General features: G+C 39.6%; 1 protein-coding gene across 1 annotated transcript in view; it reads right to left on the bottom strand.

Moving 5' to 3' along the window:
* Positions 1–22330, bottom strand: part of GALNTL5 (polypeptide N-acetylgalactosaminyltransferase like 5) — a 71881-nt gene extending 49551 nt beyond the window's left edge. Inside the window, exons 1-5 of the mRNA XM_061198963.1 lie at positions 22211–22330; positions 20507–20804; positions 13389–13509; positions 4930–5096; positions 1912–2034 (exon numbers count right to left, since the gene is read on the bottom strand). Coding sequence (XP_061054946.1) covers positions 1912–2034; positions 4930–5096; positions 13389–13509; positions 20507–20801 — 706 coding nt within the window. The 5' untranslated portion in view covers positions 20802–20804; positions 22211–22330. The remainder of the gene's footprint in view (positions 1–1911; positions 2035–4929; positions 5097–13388; positions 13510–20506; positions 20805–22210) is intronic.
* Positions 22331–22901: the final 571 nt, after the last annotated feature.

Here is a 22901-nt window from a genome sequence, read left to right as displayed (position 1 = left end):
TGACCAAATTTGGCAAACACTAGAATGATTGGTAACAAATAATCTAGTGTCGGCTAGGCTCCAGGGAGAGGGCCCTCTTACACCCTATGATGGAACTGTGAATTGGTGCCATCTTTTTAAGGACAATTTGGCAGTATCCATCAAAATTTAAAATAAGAATTCCCTTTTGCCCAGCAGTTCCACTTTTAGCAATTTATCCCATAGGCATAAGCATTCATTTCCACAAAGGTATATGTACAAGAATTGCCGGTACAACTTTTTTTTTGAGTAATAGTAAAAAGTAAAAATCACCAAATGACAAATGGCTAAACAAATTATGGCAATCCATTATGGAATCCATATGGAATACCATACAATGCAGTAAAAAAAAATTGAGGTAAGTCTCAAGTATTGTCATGGGAAAAGTTCCAAAACATTAAATTGAAATTAAAAGAGTAAGTCTCAGAACAAAAGAGACAGTACGATTCCATATATTTAAAAATCCTTAAATCTATGTGTGCATGTGTGTATGTGTGCACATGTGTGTGCATACATACACACATATGTATATTAATGCATAAAACCAAAGTTCTGAAAAGATACATGCCATGCAGTTTTAGTGGTTTATATTGCGTTTTGGACAATTAATACGTATTATCTGTGTAGTTAAATAAGAGAATGTCTCAATCAGGCCAACATAGAAAAAAAGAATCAGATTTTGCTTTTATTTGGCCTTCTACTCAATAAGGAAATAGCCTTGCTAAAGAACAGAGGCATTTCCTCAGATTGCCACATGGCCTGATGAAAGACCCTTAAACATTATCCATCGCCTTTTGTCCTAGTTTAATATTCTGCAAACAACCCTCTGATCATTCGGGTTTCCAGGAAGCTTGAAAGCCAGAATGCTCGGATTCCCCTCGGGACTCAGTCCACTCCCCAGGAACTGCCCTTGGCGAGGATGTGGCTGCCTGGTCCAAAGTGATGCTCCCTCCCTGGGGGGCAGAAGGTGTCCTCATCCCTGTCTGGTCCCCTCACCTGGGCCAGGTGGGACCTCTCTGCACTGCCGCTGAGTGTGCTGCTCAGACCCCCCTTCAAGAGAACCTGCCATGAGGAGGGGGTTTGACAGCTTCCAAAGCATTGGGATCTTCTGCAGTATACACACCAAGGCCATGCCCTCCCAGGCGGCTCCCAGCCAATCACTAAGCACACTGAGGGGGGGGCAGGCGGGGGATGAACGAGAGCTGGGCCACTGGGGCGCCCATGCAGGACTCCTCCAATGGGCGGTCTTTGCTCTGGGGCTCCCCACCAGCCCCTGGGAGCCTTTCTGGGAGCCACGCAGCAGACTGAAGGGCTTGCAACCTTCCCTTCCTTCCCTGCCTCTTTCCACAGGTGTCAGGCCAGAAGCTTCTGGTCCACGCTTTTCCCTCTCCCCTTTATCCTTCACAGACATTTCTCCGTAAATACGCCTCCCATTTCGTCTTGGCCTCTGCTTGCCAGAGGCCCTGAACTGACACCCTCCTAGCTTCAGAGTTCCCCATGGGTCGGCAGCTGCATCACAGCCCCACTCTCCCCATAAAGTCTTGCTTTCCGCTCCCCTTACGTGGTTCCCAAGAGCACCCCAGTGGGTTCCCTGCATGTATTTAAAACTCCATCCCAGAGCTTGTACCTGGGGGAACTCATCCTGCAACAGGAGGCTGACATTATGACCCCTGCAAAAGAATATCCTCTATTTGAAATAACAAATTAACATTTTGAAGCAGAATCTTTTCAGAGTCAAAAGAAGATGAAAGACTCATATGGCTGAAATATATTTCCACTCTTCTGCTTATGCCAGTGGAGACATGGAGGGTCTCCATGAGGATGATTTCCATACAGACAGGAAGATCTCTGTGACGCAGACACAGGGTCATGTTCCCAACGACATGTTCATACCTGAAGCACGTGATGCTCCAATCAGCCTTGCTCGAATCAGTCCCTCTCTCTTTTTGTTTCTTATTAATTTAATCTTTCCCCGAAAAATTTCCAGGTGATAGTCTAGTTTCTCTTTCAAATCATCTGGAAAAAAAGTCAACACTTGACAATTGTAAACTATAAGTACAGAAATTAAACCAATTTCTCACAATTTTGATTGATTCCTAAAAACTATGCTATTCCACAGACGTTCTAACCTTAAAAGAAAATTTTATCAGACGAACGTGCATAAAATGTGAACAAAACGTGAACAAAAAGAGATTCAGCATTGAAATCAACTGCAAACATCCTTCTGTGTTTCTAGTGAAATACCTCTATTTTAATAAATCACTATTAAAATTTTAATAGAAAAAGCATGAGTTATGACTCTTTGGGGTAATTTGACTTTATTATTAACAATCGTGCTCCTAACTCTGTAATAATTCCCAGGCAGGTTATCACACCACTCGAGTCTCAGTTTCCTCATCTGTGAGAAGGCAGACGTACCATATTCCTTGCAGGTCTGCAGTGAGAGGAAGAAATCCATCACCGAGCACAGAACCTGGTACCTAACAGTCACTCGATACTTGGAGGTTAATATGAAGTCGTCTCTGGTGAGATGGATACAGATGCCTCAGAGGTTTAAACTCCTAAGTCCTAGGAATCTGGATCAAGAGGCTGGGGAGCAACAAAAGCAGGTTCATTGTAGCCTCGTCAGAAGGAGGGATCTCTTTCCTTGTCTTCAAAAAGAGCGTCAGGGCCCTTCTCAGAGGCAGACTGCAGGCCGCACAGCTTTGCTTGCAGGGTAGGGGCAGCATCTCAGCTCAGATGTCTGCAAACCCCTCCCAACATCCAGGACCCAGAGGAACTCTGTGTGGCAGACCTAGGAGTAAATAAGGTCGCTCTGGCAGCGGTCATTGCTGACATGAAGTGGAGGGTTTGGGTCCTTCAGAAGATGGTCGTGTCGTTGGCTTGTAGTCGAGCGGGACCAGGACGCTGAGAAAGGTGGACAGGAGCAGGTCAGCTCTGGACATGCCTCTCGTGTAACTCAGTGGGGGCAGCTGTCTGGGCCCCTGACCCCTGCTGTCCCAAGCTGAGGGACTCCATCAGCAGTACCAACTGCTATGAGCTAGAAAAGACTAGCTACAGTTGAAGAAAGTTCTCCTAGAGCCCACGTGAAATCACTGTGGATTTAAAGCAGGGGTACATCAATCCTGAGCTTCGTCAGGACACAGAACACCCCATTTCCTGTTTGAGGTTCTGTGTGGGTCCAAGACTAAGCTCCTTGGTGGGGTGGGTGAAATGACCACCAACCAGGTGACCGTGGATCCAGGAGGAGAAGCAGAGTGTCCGGTCCAGCAGTCCAGCCATCCCTCAGCCATCAGCAGTGAGTCCTCTGATGCCTAAAGAACATGTGAGGAAGTCACCAGGTATGTCTCTGAACTCTTGGCATAGTTCTGAAAGGCTGTGGGAGGTTCCCCGGTCATCCAGGAATTGCATCTCCACGGCAAGATCCTTGTCCTTCTGGGTGAGAAGTTAGAACTCCACAGTCCAGCAAAGATCCCACCCTGCCACCTGCTCATGGCTTTACCGGGGCCTTCTTGCCCCACACGTGGCCAGATGTGTCGCTCAGGGTACTGGTCAGATAAGGAACCTGGCCATCCCTCCACATCCCCTCCTAGGCACAAGACCAGAAATAAACAGTACTGGACCCCTCTGATTTGCATGGCTCTCACACAAATAATGTCATACGTGATAGTGCCTGGCCAATGAGTGGAATTCCTAAATGTAGCTGACATTAGCTTGCGTTCCCTTTCACTTTTGAGTTGATGCATCTACAGTTATTTCTCCGAGGTGAACCTCCCGGGACATCTTCTTTCCTTCTTCTGCCTGTTCTTCTTCCTCCTGTTTCTCCTCCTCTTTTTCTGTCCCAGCCCATAGTGGGTCAGATTCACGGTGGATTAGGTAAACTGTTAGGTAGAAAATTTATCCAATACAGATACATTGCTTCCATGAGAAATGCACCTCACAGGGAACCTGCAGACTTCAAAGAGTTTATCCTTAATCTGGGCCCTCTTGGCTTGCCTGAGGTTTGTAATTAAGTTGTAAAATAGACAGCTAATCTCAAATGCTAAATGGAGTTAATCAGATTTTGTTCTAGTGTCATAGTTCTTTAAAACCAGTGAACATGGAGGAATAAGCCATTAAGTGTAGTTGGCGTGATTAGAATTCTTTCATGTAAAGTACCTGGATTGTGTCATTCCCCTGCATTAAGCCTTGGAATCGTTCCCCATTTTCTCCAAATAAAATTCAAACAATGCCTTCATGAGGGGCTGCCCTTTTACGTTTCTGGTTTCAGGCCTACCCCCTCCCTCCTAACACTATACTCATACATAATCTATATAAAATACAGAACTATTCCAAACTCACCATGTTTTCTCTTGCCTCTGGGCCTTTATAATGCCATTTCCTCTGCCTAAAATACTTTTTCCTTCCTCTCCATCGATATAACCCCAACTCAGCCTTCAGACCTCAGTTCAGATAGCACTTTTTAAAAAAATTTACTTTACTGAAGTATAGTTGATTTACAATGTTGTGTTAATTTCTACTGTACAGCCAAGTGATTCAGTTATACGTATACATATTCTTTTCCATGATGATTTATCACAGGATATTGAACATAATAGTTTTCTGTGCTATACAGTAGGACCTTGTTGTTTATCCATCCTATATGTAATAGTTTGCTAGATATCACTTCTTGAACGTCATGCATGACCTCTAAAGACCAGCTTGCCCCTACAGTTGTCTCATGGAAGCACTAACCGTCTCATTAGCCCAACACCATAAGGACAGGGACCAGCTCGCACATCGCCACGAGTGCACCAAAGCGCCTGCCTCAAAACCCACCGAAAAATGTTCTTTGTATAAAATTACTCAAGTGCCACAGAGATAGCGCTGCCTTCAAAGTAGATTAGATAGATGATTAGCATCCTATCTTACCAAATTCACTCATGTCATCTACCAAAATAATTTCTTCAAGGATATGCTGTGGAGTGAGAGTCATGACACTGGACACTGTCCGAAACAAGGCATTAAATTCTTCATTGTGGAAACAAATGACAATGCTGGCAGTAGGTAGGTTGGATGGGTACTGTTTTTTATGACACCTGCAGGCATAAGCAAGAGGAAGACAATGATTCATCTAAAAGCCTTAGATGTTTTGAGGACTCATTCAAACACCTTTCTTTATTCACATTTTTTCCTCTTTATTCCTTTAATCAATGATTATGATAATAAGGCGACATTACATTTAAAATACAAAAATTAAGATACAAAAATTTCTTTAAACTTCTTATGTTGTTCTAATATTTTCTAAATCATTCCTCCCTTCTTAATGCCAGTAATAATTGCTTTTTCCTGAGACTGCTTTGATAATATTAGTTCTGTTTTGAACATAGTCTAAACACAAATTATACCTATATTTTTGGTTTCTATCATAAAAACAAATTAATAAGCTTATACGCACTGAAAGGTTCCAATTAACTTTACTGTTCTATCTTCAAAGAAAATCCATGTGTTGTTCTTACATTTGTGTAGTCTATTGCAACAAAGAAACGTAATGGATATGGTGTAATTAGATTTCTTCCAAGGCTTTGACAAAAAATGTTTTACTATTTTTTTGTGCACTTGAGAGAAGAATAGACCCTGAATTCTAGTAATACTAGTTTTTAGCTGTTAAGTATTGTTTGGATTGCTATATTATTTGGTTGTATTTTGAAATATTTTGGTTGTAAATGACAAACCCACTGGAACTAGCTTAAGCATAAGAAAGAGGTTCACTGTGAAAGGACCCAAATGTCCCACAGGACCTAGCAACAGGCAGGAACCTGGAGCCTCCAAGAGCAATTCTAACCAGAGGCTTGAGAGCCACCTGGACATGCTCCATTTCTGCTCTTGTCTTTACCTCTGGGAATAATTATAATGACAACAATAACTACATCAACCTACCTCATAGGTTGTGAAGTTTCAATGAATTAATATATGTAAAATGCTCAGGTCAGTGCCTTGCAGTCAGTATTCTACAAGGCTCATTACATGGCTCTTATTCTCTCTCTGCAACCTGGCTTGTTTTCCCTCCTTTACCCCACAGAGTGGGAAATGCGGCTGACGTCAGCGTGTCCTACAGTCCAGCATCCAAGGAGAAACTGGTAAGACTTCCCCCTTCCCCAAAATTCACAGGACAGGATTCACTGGCTCAGTCTGGCTTAGGTGCCCATCACAGCCAGATAGTGGGATCAAAATAGAAAGTCACTCTAAGCACTGCCACCGTGTGAAAAGGGGGCAGTGGGTAGGAAACCCCAGGGAAGGACATGCTGGGCAGGCAGCCCCGCAGGGATCCTGGACAGACTTTCAGGATATTTATGGATTGATGTCACCATGGAAGAAGAAGACCTTGTGCTGGTCAACATTTTTATCCAAGAGTAGATGAAGATATAGAAGGCATGCTTACCGGGTGGAAACGGACTCATGCTTCAAGGAATGAGAATATGAGATAACAGAACCAAGAAAAGACCTGAGAGGATGGGAAAAGGGGGTGAGTGCTGTGGGCTGCACGTGGCCTAAAACGTCAGGTGGGAAAATATGGCCTCACAGAAACAGATAGGATTAAAAGGCTTGCATTCCAGTAGGATCACTGTGTGACCAAAGAGCAAGTAGATGAGACACAGAGAGAGAGAGGATGGCCCTAAACAGAGAGAGACAGTGGTCCAGGGTGAACTCAGGCTACTCAGATCAATCTCTAGGATTACATTTAGTCCTGGGTATATCATTCTCAGAAAACTGTAAACTGAGTCCCTTCGGAGGAACAGGACAATGATATTGAAGGAGGCTGAAACCACGTCACACGTGGTTACACCCCTAAGAGCAGCCTAATGTGTATGGGTTTCTCTAAAATTAATTGATAGGGGCTTCCCTGGTGGCGCAGTGGTTGAGAATCCGCCTGCTAATGCAGGGGACATGGGTTCGAGCCCTGGTCCGGGAAGATCCCACATGCCACGGAGCAACTAAGCCCACGCGCCACAACTACTGAGCCTGTGCTCTAGAGCCCGTGAGCCACAACTACTGAGCCCGCGGGCCACAACTACTGAAGCCCGCGCACCTAGAGTCCGTGCTCCGCAACAAAAGCCACAGCAATGAGAAGCCTGCGCACCGCAACGAAGAGTAGCCCCTGCTCACCACAACTAGAGAAAGCCCGCGTGCAGCAATGAAGACCCAATGAAGCCAAAAATAAAAAAAAATTTAAAAAGTCAAATCCTAAAAGAATAATCCACAATTCATTCTACAAGGCCAACATTACTCTGATAACAAAACCAGACAAGGACAGTCAGGACAAATACAAATTGATAGCCCTCACGAACACTGATATAAAATTCCAAACAAAATTTCAGCAAATCAAATTCAATAATATATAAAAAGGATAATGCATCATGACCAAGTGGGGGATAGCCCATAAATATAACCTCTGTTTAACATTAGAAAATCAACATAATTTACCATCTTCACAAACTAAAGATACACACATCTCAATACACAGAAAAGGATGTGACAAAATTCAACAGCCGCCTGGCGAAAAATTCTCAGCAAACTAGGAATAGAAGGGAACTTCCTAAACCTGAAAAAGAACATCTATGAAAAACCTAAAGATAACATCATACTCACTGATGAAAAGCTGAGTGTTATGAGCAAGAACACAGCGAGGCTGCCCAATTTCACCTCTTCTGTTCAACGTTGTATTAGAGGTTTTAGCCAGTGCAGTAAGAAAAAGAAAAGCATGCAGACTAGAAAGGAAGAAGTAAAAGTGCATAGGTCATGCCCAGCTACATAGAAAATCCAATAGAGAAATCTTTGTGATCTTGGGCTAGGCAAAAGTAAATTAAAAAATAGAATAAAATTAAACAATTGGACTCCATCAAAATTAAAAACTTCTGCTTTTCAAAAGGCACTGTTAAGAGAATGAAAAAACAAGCCATAGACTAGGAAAAAATACGTGTAATCATCAGTATGGTAAAGCTCTTATACCAAAATATACTAAAAAATTCTCAAAACTCAATAATAAGAAAACAATCCAATTTTAAAATGGGCAAAACTTAACTTCAATAAAGAAGATACACAGATAGCAAATAAACACATAAATAGATCGCAACATCATTAGACATCAGGAAAATGCCAATTAAACCACAATGAGATCCGACTACACACCTATTAGAATGGCTAAAATTCAAAATACTGGCCATACCAAGTGTTGGCAAAGATGTGGAGGAACTGGAAATCTCATTCATAGCTGATGGGAATGTAAGATAGTACAACTACTTTAGGAAAATGGCAGTTTCTTAAAAAATTAAACATACACCCTAAGATCTAGCCATTCCACTTGTAAAATATTTACATAAGAGAAAAAAGAACATCTGTTATGCAAAACTTGTCTTAAGAATATTCATACCAACTTTATTTGCAATAGACAAAAACCAGAAACAATCTGTCCTATCAACAGATGAATGGATAAACAAATTGTAGTATATCTGTACAGTAGAGCGCTACTCAGCAGTAAAAAGAAACTCCTTGCGACAACGTGGCTAAATTTCAAAATAATTATGCCGCGTAAATTTTATTTATATAAAATTCTAGAGAAGAAAAATGAGCCTATGGCTGAGCAATCTCATTCCAGAAATCTTTACTCCATATATACTAACATGAGGGCATAAAAATATGTGTACATGAGTGTTTATTACATCACTTTTGAAAAGTTGAAAAATTAAAAACAACCAGGATTTCTCTTAATGGGGAAACTGTATATTTACACAATGGATAACTGCTCTCAACTGTTAAAATGAATGAGGCAAATTTTATGTGTAATGCTTTGAAAAAGTTCTCCACGATATGTTGTTAAGTTAAAAAAAACACATTGTAGAATATTAAAAAGTAAAGCCCATTTTCATAAAAACAATATGATTATATTGTATGCTTACTGTCTACTTATAAATATGTGTATGTGTCTATACATTTTGGAAGGATATACACTAACATCCTGACAGCAATGATCTGTCTGTGTCAAGTGGGGGGAAAATAGTTAGGTGACACCTTATGCATTAAGAGAAAAGAAAAATCCCTAGAATCATGTGTGTTTTTACTTTCCCTTTTTATGCTTTTTTATATTTTCCAGGTTTTTCACAATTAACATTTCAAAGAAATCTGCACCTTATTAATTACAAGAGGATAAATGGTAATTTTACTGTGCAGAAAATCTGACAGTCGTTTTAATCAAGTGATCAAATTAACTTCACCACAAGTCACTTCACCAGTAATGGGACAAAGAGACATCGTGTGCCTCTTAATACAATGTGCTGAGAAGGATATGACATTCCTTCCATGGTATTCCTGTCAAAAATGCATGACCCGGATTTGATCACAAGGAAACATCAAACTCAAATTGACGAGCATTCTACAAAATAACTGGTTAGATCTCTACAACTGTCACAGTCGTGGAAGATAAAGACTTAGGAACAGTTTCAGATGAAAGGAAACTCAGGGAACAGGAACCCTGCACACAGTCTGTAGTCCTGGGTTAGATCCTTCCAGAAAGAGGACACTAGTGGGTTAAGAGTAAAAACTTGAATACCGTCTGTACATTCGCTAATGGTATTGTATTGTTAATTTGCTGGTTTTGTTTATTGTTCTGGTTCTGAGGGTATGGACGATGTTAGCATTTGGGGAATCTAAGAAAATGCTAGGCAGGAATTCTATGAAATATTTTTGCAACAATTTTGTAAGTCTGAAATTATTTCAAAATTTAAAAGTTGAGAAATAAATGGAATTAGAAAACCAATCAACAAAAAATCTATTCTTCAAAGATTTGTATCAAGTATTTCTCTAGTTCAGTGAAAATAATAATATGAATTTTAAAGAAAGGCAAAGCTGAAATGGAAATTCCATTTAATGGAATGATGTAATTACTATAATAATGGCTGAAAATCTGCTGGATTCTAGATATCAGTAGTTACTCCTAGTAGTTGACATATATTTTAAACACAGAAGTGTATTTCGTACAGAACTGAATTTCCTATTAACAAAGTTAATATTTTGAATACTAAAACTGCCAAGTTTGCTTCTTTCTTTGGACAATCTCTTTCTAAACTTCCTGTTTTTCTAACAAATAATCATATGATGAGGGAATGGAAGCAAAGGTGGTTACACTATTTTAGAAAATGAGGTTTAAGAGGAAGAAATGATGGCCTGCCTGGAGAGAAATTCATAACTTGTAAGCATGCAAAAATATTGACTTCCCTTTGCGGTAGTTCAATATTCAATTGAGAAAAAAAGTTGTCCTCTAAATTAAATGTCTACCATGTTCTATGGTTTGAATAAATTTAAATTCTTTTCCTTTCATTATGAGCCAGATAGATTGTGTCATCATGTGCAAACATTATATTTCTTTTTTTCTTCAGTGAAAAATAGTTATTCTTTTTTTTTAAATTGAAGTATAGCTGGTTTACAATGTTGAAACACTAAATCTCTTGAATGTGCCATATCATAAGTGATATTTAGCTACCTAGAAACTTTGTTGATTCTTATATTTGTGGCTTCAAATGTTTGTCTTGTACACAAGTTGCAACAAGACAAAGTGGGTCCCACTTTGCCCTGTTTTTTGGAACATGGCTTTTGTCTCTGTATTACTGGAAGAGGCTTATATTCCTTAAGTACTTCTTATTTAGTAAAGAGAGGATATCAGCCCTCTTTGGCTAGAAACCATCAGAACCTAAAATATATTAAAAAGATATTAACAAACATTTGCTACAACATGAATGAAACTTGAGGACATTATGCTAAGTGAAATAAGCCAGACACAAAAGGCAACTATTGTATGATTCTGCTTTTATGAAGTACCTAGAGTAGATAAAATTCACAGTGACAGAATGTAGAGTGGTGGTTGCCAGGGGACTGGATGGAGGGAAGAATGGGGGGTAAATGTTTAATGAAGACAGAGTCTCAGTTTGGGATGATGAAAAGTTCTGCAAATGGATAATGGCGATGGCTGTATAACAATGTTAATATACTTAATGCCACCAAATTGTACAGTTAAAAAGAGTTAAAATGGTAAATTTTATGTTATATACAGTTTACCAAAAGTTTTTAAAAAGGCACTTACACAAACAATTGAAGGAACAATTTTTTTAAAAAAGCAGACTTTGAAGAAAAAAATAGGTAGCTGTCTGAAGCTTTTTGTATTAGGAATAAATCTCCCTTTGACCAAAAGTCTTCATTGGTGATTTAACAAAAAGAACTTGTGGGTGATGCAATTCTTGGAAACCTCTAGAACACACTCTGAGCCAAGGAGAAGATATTCTCTACACTATAAGCTCTAGAATTTTGAAGTAGGCTCTTGACATTATCTGATTTCAAGTTCTAAAAACAGGAAACTATATTACAAGACTTCTAATATGCCAAAATTAAAATCTGGTTAGTAAGTGTTTAAAAATTAGACCTTATTTGTTTTTAGACCAGTCCACTGAAAACTATAAGACATTAACAAAAGAAATTGAAGGATATGGAAAGATATTCTGTGCTCATGGATTGGGAGAATTAATATTGTTAAAATGTCCATATTTCCTAAAGCAATCTACAGGTTCAATGCAATCCCTATCAAAATTACAATGGCATTTTTCACAGAAATAGAACAAACAATCCTAGAATTTGTATGGAATTACAAAAGACCCCAAATAGCCAAAGCAATCTTGAGAAAGAAGAACAAAGCTGGAGGACTCACACTCCCTGATTTCAAACTATATTACAAAGGTATTGTAATAAAAATAGTATGGTACTGGCATAAAAAGACACATAGATCAATGGAGCAGAGTAGAAAGCCCAGAAATAAACCCACACATATATGGTCAATTAATTTACGACAAAGGAGCCAAGAATATATGATGGGGAAAGAACAATCTCTTCAATAAATGGTGTTGGAAAAACTGAACAGCTACATGCAAAAGAATGAAACTGGACCTCTATCTTACACCATACCCACAACTTAACTAGAAATGAATTAAATGAATATAAGACCTAAAACCATAAAACTCCTGGAAGAAAAGATAGGCAGTAAGCTCCTTAATATCAGTCTTGATTTATTTGGATCTGACACCAAAAGCAAAGGCAACAAAAGCAAAAATAAATAAGTCGGACTACATCAAACTATAAAGATTCTGCACAGCAAAGGAAACCTTCAACAAAATGAAAAGGCAACCTACTGAATGGGAGAAAATATTTGCAAATCATATAATCATATATCTGATAAGGGGTTAATACGTAACATATGTAAAGAACTCATACAACTCAATATTGAAAAAACAAACAAACCAATCTGATTAAAAAATGGGCAGAGGATCTGAATAGACATTTTTTCCAAAGAAGACATACAGATGGGCAACAGGCACATGCAAAGATGCTCAGCATCACTAATCATCAGGGAAATGCAAATCAAAACCACAATAAGATATCACTTCACACCTGTTTGAATGGCTCTTATCAAAAAGACAAGAAGTAACAAGAGTTGGTGAGGATGTGGAGAAAAGGGAACCCTTGTGTGCCTTTGGTAGGAATGTAAATTGGTGCAGCCACTATGGAAAACCAGTATGGAAGTTCCTCAAAAAATTAAAAATAGAACTGCCATATGATCCAGCAATTCCAATTCTGGGTATTTACCTGAAGAAAACAAAAGCACTAACTCAAAAAGATACATGCACCCCCATGTTCATTACAGCATTATTTACAAGCCAAGACATGGGAGCAACCTAAGTGTCCATGGGTGGATGAATAAAGAAAAGGTAATATACATCTATACAGCTATATCTATATGTTATATATCTACATCTATATCTATATATATAATTCAGCCATAAAAAAGGAGGAAATCTTGCCATTTGCAATAACATGAATGGATCTTGAGGGCATTATGCTAAGTGAAACAAGTCAGAGAAAGACAAATACCATATGCTCTCTTACATGTAGAATTTCAAACAAACAAAACACAATCCGTCCTCCCCCCCCCAAAAAAACAAGCTCAAGATACAGAGAACAGATTGGTGGTCGCCAGAGGCAGGGGGTGGGTGAAACGGGTGAAGGAGGTCAAAAGGTACAAACTTCCAGTTATAAAATAAATGTCACAGGGATGTAATGTATAGCATGGTGACTGTAGTTAATAATACTGTATTGCATATTTGAAAGTTACTAAGAAAGATCTTAAAAGTTCTCATCACAAGAAAAAAATCTTTTTTGTATCTATGTATAGTGACCGATGTTAACTAGACTTACTGTGATGATCATTTTGCAACATATACAAACATCAAATCATTATGTTGTATATCTGAAACTACGTAATATGTAAAAAAAATATATCAGGAGGAACATACATTTTATTCCTGGTATCTGGCACATCTCTGTGGTTGCCCAAGTTTTTACTGATAATGGAATTAAATCCATATTTTGAATATCCATGAATAAGTTCTGGGTCCGCATAGTTAAAATCCTTACCTGCAAGAAAAGGTATTAGTCACATAAGTATAGGTTTACTACCATCACGTTGATAAAGGACAATAACAACTACATCCTGAATTCACTCCTTTTATAACATGTCAGGGTAGCTTTCCTGGAACCTAAACTACTCCCAGATGACAAGGTTAAAATCAAAGTATTCACACAAAAGTCTAAGCAGATTCCTTGGCAAAGTATGAACAACAAGCTACCCTAGAGTCATTCAGTTTCTCCAGAGAAGGAAGTGCTCAGCCTCCTTGGTCCCATCATGATTTGCAACTGTCGTGTGAAATTATATTAACTGAGGGATTTAGGGAAGGTGGGAAAATGGGAGCTGAAGCCCCTCTCCCAAAACTCTGTTTGAGAGAATAATACAAGATGACAGAGGACAACCCAAACATATCAGTCATAGCAATAAATGAAGCTGGCATAAATTTTGCATTAAAAGATAAAAACTCTTAGATGGTAATAAAAAATGAAATGTAACCATAAACGATAAATAAGATGAACTAAAATGGTTAAAAGTGAAAGAGCGGTCAAAGACTGCAGGCGTCAAAATAATTTTTAAAGCATAGAATTCACTGGAAGGACAATCCAGAAGGTCATTTTAGACTCACAATAAGTCACAGTAAAGATTTAATAGTAATGAGCTTGTAGACATCAAATAATGCTCCAACAAAATACTTAAAGAAAAATTGTTAGAAATATCAATATATGTTGCCACAAACGAACAGTAATGGAAGTTTTTAAGAACAACTCTGAATCAGACAAAAAGTTAGAAACTTGAATAATGTAATTAGTTAAGTTTCCTTAGTAGATTTTATGTTGTGCTTTGTTTTTGAGAGAATAAACTTTCTTTCCCAATGACCAAAGAGTGTTTTCCAAAATTGGTATAAATTCTATACTGGATATAAAGAGAATTCCCATCAAAAAGTGACCCCATTTCCCCTCGGTGCTCTTTCTTACACCTAAAAACTCCTTGGCTCTGAAAGGTGAGTGTAAGGAGGCAGGTTGCCTGGGAGCCTCGGGACAGGGGCAAGGACACGGTGGGCTCCTGATTTCTTTGTTGCCTCCCGTAAATCCCAGACAGGGGGCTGTCGAAGGCTGCAGGTGGAACCACTAATGGACACAGACAAAACAAGCAACAAGATAAGCCTGTTCCTCCAGCCACAGGGCCAGGAAAAAGGACAACTAACCACAGAAACCCTCTGGCAGCACCCACTCTAGTCCAATCAAGCACCAACGGGAGAACCACACCGCCCCCTGTTGGCTCCAGTGGGGAGAGCAGGGAGCAGGTCCACCTCTACCCCAACGGAACAAGGGGCCGTGCTCCTCTCCCCTGAGCATAACCTACCCTTCCATCCCCCTTCCTGGCAGAAGAAGGCAGTGTTCTGATTACCTGTCTGGCTGGTGTGGGTGGGCTGAGCAGGGAGCTGGTCTTCCAGAAGCCTGCCTGGTAGAAGCAGGTGATGCTCTGATTCTCCCTAAGGTAGTGTCTTGTCAGTGGCGTGCTGAGCCTCCAGCCCCACCTGGCAGCAACAAGTCTTAACGAGGTGGCGCAAGGTGAGGCTAGTCACTACGCCATGTACCCACTGCCCCTCATATCCATGGGGGTCCAGGGAGAGCTGAACCTCCACCCTCAATGGCAGCAGGTTGTGCAAAGCGGGATAGTTGATATTCTGCTTACCCCATCTCCTGACCCTGGTGTCAGGGAGGCCCACTGGGGAGCTGAACTCAGAGACAACAATGTCATGCAAGTCAGCGCCCCATTTCACCAACGGGGCTGCTGAACGTCCCCTCCACCATCCACAGCGTGGCAGTGCCCACGCTCCACGGTTTCCAGGGTGGAGTCGGCAGGTCCAGCAGGAAGCAAACACACCCACCCACCTGGCCCTTGTGCTGCATCTCAACAGAGGTCGGCCTAACAAAGAAGCTTAAACAGGGCCCAGAGTTTCATAATGTCCAAAATGCCCAGGATACAACCAAAAATCTTTTGTCGTACAAAGAACCAGAGAGATCTCAAATTGAACAGGAAAAGACAATTGACAGATGTCAATACAAAGATGAATCAGAGGTCAGAATGGTCTCAGATGTTAAAGCAGCCATCATAAAAATGCTCAGAAACAGAAAAAGGGGAAATCTCAGCAAAGAAATAGAAGTTATAAAAAAGAACCAAATGGAAATTATAGAACTAAAAATAATCTAATAAAACACTCGCTAGATGGGCTTTATATTAAGTAGAATAGTGATAACAGAATCCACCTACTCTGAGCAATGGAGAAAATAGACTAAAAAAAAGAAAAATGAAGAGAGTCTCAGGGACCGGTGAGCTAACAACGAAAGAGCTAATATTTGTATTATTGGAGTCTGAGGAGGATAGGAGAGTGAGGAATGAAAAAGTACTCTAAAAAATAATAGTAGAAAAGTTCACAAATTTGGTGAAAGATGGACGTCTACAGCTTCAAGAGGCTGAGCAAACTCCCAAGTAGGATACACCAAAGAAATCCATGCCACATCATAATTAAGCTTCTGAAAACTCCAGACAAAAGAAAACTCTTGAAAGCTGCAGACAGAAAGGAGGCAGCACTCACAGAGGAAAGATCTGAATGACTGTGGATTTCTCGTCTGAATCATGGAGGAGAGAAGGAAGTGGGAAAACATTTTCGAGTGCTGAACAGAAAGAACTATCATCAGCAAAGTCTAGGTCAGCAAAAATATCCTTCGGGAATCATGAGAAAAATAAAGATACGTTCAGATGAAGAAACACAAAGAATTTGTGACTAGCAAACCCACCCTCAAAGAATCGAAAAAGAAAGTTCTGTAAACAAAAAAGGAAAATCATAGCAGATGAAGGGTTGCAACCTCAGAAAAGAAAAAAGAACATCCAAAAGGGTAAAAAATATAATAGCCTGTGCTCATGAGTTTCTTAAGTCTCACTCAGTGATTGGAGCAAACACTACAACACCATCTGATGTGGTGCTCCATGTACACAGAGGAAATGCTGAAGATAATTGTATTTTAAAATTGAGGATGCTAATGGACTTTGCTTTTTACGCTTTACTGTAAGTGGCAAAACATTGATTCAAGGAGACCTCAGTGAGTTACATATGTATCATGTTAATACCTAGAGCAACCACGAATAGAGCTACACAAAGCAATACATTAAAAGAATACTGGGGCTTCCCTGGTGGCACAGTGGTTGAGAATCTGCCTGCCAATGCAGGGGACACGGGTTCGAGCCCTGGTCTGGTAAGATCCCACGTGCCGCGGAGCAACTAGGCCCATGAGCCACAACTACTGAGCCTGTGCGTCTGGAGCCTGTGCTCTGCAACGAGAGGCTGCGATAGTGAGAGGCCCGCGCACCACGATGAAGAGTGGCCCCCGCTTGCCACAACTAGAGAAAGCCCTCGCAAAGAAATGAAGACCCAACACAGCCAAAATTAAATTAATTAATTAATTAATTTAAAAAAAAAAAGAATACTGGAAGTAAATCAAGATGGGATTCTGAAACATGTTCAGGTAACTCACAATAAGGTAAGAAAAGAGAACAGAAGAATGAGAAATGGAAGAAGCAAACAAAAAAATAATAAAATGGCTGACTTAAACCTTAACATATGAATAATTATATTAAATGCAAATGATCTAAATATATCAGTTAAAGACACAGATTGTCAGAGTGCATTAAAAAATATGTTCTAACAATATGCTGTCTACAAGAAACTCCCCTCAATGTGATGTAAGTGGATTGAAAGTAAAAGGATAGAAAAAGATTTATCTTGCAAATAATTTAAAAAGCAGGACTAACTACATTAATATCAGATAAAATAGACTTTAGAACAAAGAAAATTACTAGAGACAAAGAGAGACAGTATACACTGATAAAAGATCAGTCTACCAGTAATATATGATGATCCTAAATAGAAACATACCAAAAAAACAGTCTCAAAATACATGGAACAAAAACGCATAGGGTTGAAAGGAGAAACAGACAAACCCATGAGTATAATTGGGCTCTTCAACACCCACTCTTAGCAATTGTCAGAACTACTAGCCAAAAACTCAGCAAGGATACAGAAGAATTGAACAATACAATCAACCAACCGGATCTGACTGAGATTACATATATCTAAAACACTTCACCTAACAATACCGGAATACACATTTTTTTTCAAGTATCCATGGAGCATTCACCAAGATAGGCCATATCCTGGATCATAAAACAAACCTCAAAAAAACCCTAAAAGAATCGAAATCATAGCGTATATTTTGTGACTACAGTGGAATCAAACTGGATGTCAGTTATAGAAAGACAGAAAATTATTCGAAACACTTGGAAATTAATCTATTTCCAAATAATCCAAGAAGAAAGTCTCAAAGGGAATATAAAAATACATAGAATGGAATGAAAATGAAAATTCAACATATTAAAATATGTGGGATGCAGGTAAAGTAATATTATTAAGATATCAATTCTCCCCAGACTGATCTATAGACTCAATGCAATTCCATTCAAAATACCAGCAGGCTTTTTTGTAGAAATTGACAAGCTGTTTCTAAAATATATATGGACAAGCAAAAGACCTAGAGTAACCAAAACAACTTCTAAGAAGAATGAGAATAGAGTTCAGAAACAGATCCAACAAAAATAACCAATTGATTTTTAAAAAATAAATTTATTTATTTTATTTATTTTTGGCTGCATTGTGTCTTCGTTGCTGTGCACAGGCTTTCTCTAGTTGGGGCGAGCGGGGGCTACTCTTGGTTGCGGTGCGCGGAATTATTGCGGTGGCTTCTCTTTTTGCGGAGCATGGGCTCTAGGCGCATGGGCTTCATTAGTTGTGGCACACAGGTGCAGTAGTTGTGGCTCACGGGCTCTAGAGTGCAGGTGCAGTAGTTGTGGCGCACAGCTTAGTTGCTCCGCAGCATGTGGGATCTTCCCGGACCAGGGTTCGAACTTATGTCCCCTGCATTGGCAGGCGGATTCTTAACCACTGCGCCACCAGGGAAGCCCTGGCCAATTGATTTTTGATAAAGGGACCAAGATGGGAAAATGAAAGTTTTTCAACAAATGGTGTTGGATCCATATGGAAAAATGAACTATGATCCTTACCTCACAGCATCACAGAAATTAATTCAAAACGGAGTTAATGTAAAACCTAAAACTTTAAAATTTCTAAAAAAAAAAAAAAAACGATAGAAGGAAATATTTGTGAACTTGAGGTAGGCAAAGATTTCTTAGATAAAACATAAAAAACATAAACCACACAAGAAAATGTGATAAATTGACCATAGAAATTTAAAATCTTGCTTCTTGAATGAAACCACTCAGAGGAGAATGAAGATGCCCAGCATGGTGACTCTAGTCAGCACACTGTATTATATACTTGCAAGTTGCTAAGACAGTATACCTTAAGTTATCTCTTGAAGTACTGAGATAACTTTTATCCTTTCCAAAGAAAATGCAATGAATAATAATGGTGAATTACGTGATTATAAATAATCTTGTTTTCAACTGTAGAAATTAGAAAACATTCTCCTTTTGGAATATAAGAATAAATTGTATATTAACAGTAAAAAAATAAAAAAAATTAAAAAGTTATCATCACAAGAAAAAAAATGGTAACTATGTGTGATGATGGATGTTAATTAAATTTATCATGGTAACCATTTTGCAATATATACATATATAAAAATCATTGTGTTGTACACCTAAAACGAATACAATGATACATATCAATTATATCTCAATTAAAAAAAAGAGAGAATGAAAAGACAAGGCACAGACTTGTGCAAAATATTTGCAACTCACAAATCAAAGGATGTGATACCAGAATATATTTTAAAAGTCTTAGAAATCAGAAGACAAACATCCCAATTTAAAAATGGACAGAAGACTTGGAGAGACACTTTACAAAAGGAGATGTATGTGTGGCCACTAAGCACATGAAAAGGTGTTCAAAATCCTTAGTTGTAGGGAAATGCAAATTAAGGCCACAATGATACCATTACTCACGCATTAGAATGGTTAAAATCTAAAAATCTGACCATGTCAAATGTTGGCCAAATCTGGAGAAAATGGAATTCTCATCCACTGCTGAAGGAAATATAAAATGGCACCCTTCCTTTGGAAACCGGTTTGTCATTTTCTTTAAAGTTAAGCATACAGCTACCATATGACCCATCCATCCCATACCTAGGTATTTACCTGAGAGAAACAAAATATGTTTATACAAAGACTTACATGTTAATATCCATAGTGGCATTGCAATTCATTCCAGAATAGCTACAAATATATTAAAAATACATACTATGGGTCTTCCCTGGTGGCGCGGTGGTTAAGAATCCACCTGCCAATGCAGGGGACACGGGTTCAAGCCCTGGTCCGGGAAGATCCCACATGCCACAGAGCAACTAAGCCAACGTGCCACAACTACTGAGCCCACGTGCCACAACTACTGAAGCCCACGTGCCTAGAGCCCGTGCTCCACAACAAGAGAAGCCACCGCAATGAGAAGCCCGCGCACTGCAACGAAGAGTAGCCCCGCTCACCGCAACTAGAGAAAGCCGAAGCACAGCAACGCAGCCTAAACAAATAAATTTATTTTTAAAAATACATACTGTATTTTTCTTAAAGAAAATACATAAAAGAAATGAGGAAGATATCTAGGGAGGAGGAAGAATTGGGGTGAAGTTTTTACTGTACCTATTAAAATTTATTTCTTTGAAACACAGAAAGCTATCTGAAACAAATACAGGAAACTACATAAAAATTGCTAAATTTAGGTGGTAAATACACACAAACCTGTTTTATTATTTTCTGTGTGTGTGTGTGCGTGTGTGTGTGTGTGTATGGATATATATGAATATATATGAGAAATATTTCATAATTTAAAATTGAATTGCTCTAAAAAAGGACATTCTCTCACTCTTCCCAATTATTAAATTTATGGTATATTTTCCCCTTAAAATGGCTAACAGAGGAAATCAAAATACTTACCTAATTTTATAAATGACTTCTGTTCTGTAGTTTCATCTTCATTAGGCCTTTTGACTCTTACATAAGGTCTTGGTATTTGCACTGAGCCATGTTTAGTTTGCAATTTCTTCCCAAGGGACCAAATTAATGGATTTCCTTTCTCCTGGATCTTCTTCTCCTGGTTCTTCACATGATTATGGTGAAAATAAATAAAGATGGTTGTCCAGATCCCAAGGGTCAAGGATCCATAGAGTAAACATTGAATTATAACATTTCTCATTGTAAACCTAGCATTTTTGAAGGTCCATTTTAACATTTCCTAAACCAGAAGGATTTAAGAGAAGCTGTATTAGCTATTTTGATGGTTTATAGATCATCGACTTGGCTTAAATTCAATTTACAGTGTTTTAAAAACAGGATTATTTTGATATCAGCGCTTATATATACTTTGATATGAGAAAGTGTATCCTTTAAAAAACTCTTAAAACTGATATTCATCAGATTTCTTAACATGAAAATGTATAACGTGCTTATAAAACATACACTATCATTTAAAGTCATTGACCCAGACTCCTGAGATAAAACTAAAGCAAACAATGTGAAAGAAAGGTTTCTCATCCCTTCCACCTTCTCGACGCATCTAGGAGTGATGGCATAGGTCTCTGTTTTAAAAAGCTGATTTGGGGCTTCCCTGGTGGCGCAGTGGTTGAGAATCTGCCTGCCAATGCAGGGGACACGGGTTCGAGCCCTGGTCTGGGAAGATCCCACGTGCCGCGGAGCAGCTGGGCCCGTGAGCCACAATTACTGAGCCTGCGCGTCTGGAGCCTGTGCTCCGCAACAAGAGAGGCCGCAATAGTGAGAAGCCCGCGCACCGCAATGAAGAGTGGCCCCCGCTTGCCGCAACTAGAGAAAGCCCTGGCACAGAAACGAAGACCCAACACAGCCATAAAAATAAATAAATAAATAAATAAAATCCACTGAAAATCATTAAAAAAAAAAAGCTGATTTGACACTAATCAGACTGTTAGAAATGTAAAAACATGCACTATCCCATGGTGGAAAGAAAGTGGGCAGTGAGAAGCGCGGACCCCCCTGATGGGACTGTGAAATGGTACAGCCACTTTGCAATCTCTATGCAGGTTGAGTCTATACATAGGGAACGTGGAAGTAGTTCCATCCCTAGAAATATACCCCAAAGAGACTCTCGCCAGGAGACATGTACAAGAACATTTACTGGAGTCATGTTTGTGGTAGAAATTAGATACAACTCAAGTTTCCCTCAACAGGAGAACTGATAAACTGAGGCTATTCATTCAGCGTTGGAAATGAACCTACTGGAGCGACATGGATTAACACCGTAAAATCTAAAAAACATAATGTTGCACAAAAAACAAGTAGGGTATGATGTTACCTATATAAATTTGGAAAACACGAAAAGCAGTGCAATTGTTTATGCGTACGCTTGAGGGTAGCAAATGTTAGGGGAAAACACCATGAGTGTGCACGGTCTACACAAATACAGGAAAAATACAGGATAGAGATCACCTCTGTGTGGGAGGGCGTCAGGAGGCGGATAAAGAGCTCGAACTGTGTCCTTTATGCTTTTTTTTTGGTCGTGGGTTGTGGGATCTTAGTTCCCCGACCAGGGATTGAATCTGGGCCCTCGGCAGTGGAAGTGAGGAGTAGTAACCACTGGACCACCAGGGAATTCCCCTTAATGCTTACTTTTTAAAAGTTCTGAAGCAAATATGGCAAAATGAGGAGGTCTGATAAAGATTGATGATGTGCACACAGAGCGCTCCTGATATTTTTCTCTGTATTTCTCCTATGTTTGAAATATTTCATAATTTATCAAACAAGAAAGTCTTGAGAGGCTTCCTTTAAAGTTGATAGATTGAATATGTGTGTGTGTCCTCTCCCTCCTGACTCAACTGTGAACCAAAATAAAGCTGAAAACTCTCCTGGGAAAAGAGTGGTAGAAAAATGCATGGCGATTTCAGTACAGGTTTGGAAGACACACTATTGGCCGTGTGACCATGACTTGGAAGGACAGAGGGAGTCACAACTCCAGGTGGGTGGAGGGAGGACTCTGAGACAGATACGCGTCTAGCAGACCCCAGGGCAGCTGGGGGTTTGGAGGCCCAGGCTTGTCAGGGGGCACGAGGGGAGGCTTTGGAAAAGGCCACATGCTTCCATGCAGAACAGTCGGCTCTGGACACCCCTCCCTGCACAGAAAAGTCAGACAAGAGCCTGGCAATTTCTTCTCTGGAGAAATGGGATTGTAGAGGCTCGGCCTCCACAGAAGGAAGCTTGAGGCTGAGGTCAGGGGAGTCACCTGGCTCTCTTTCCCGCCTCACGCACAGGATCCCAGCAGCCAGGCTGCTCAACCTGAGGTAGGAGAGGGGAGAATTATTCT

The sequence above is a fragment of the Eubalaena glacialis genome, chromosome 8 (assembly GCF_028564815.1).
Source record: "Eubalaena glacialis isolate mEubGla1 chromosome 8, mEubGla1.1.hap2.+ XY, whole genome shotgun sequence".
NCBI lineage: Eukaryota > Metazoa > Chordata > Mammalia > Artiodactyla > Balaenidae > Eubalaena > Eubalaena glacialis.
This window is presented reverse-complemented; position numbering and strand designations above follow the sequence as displayed.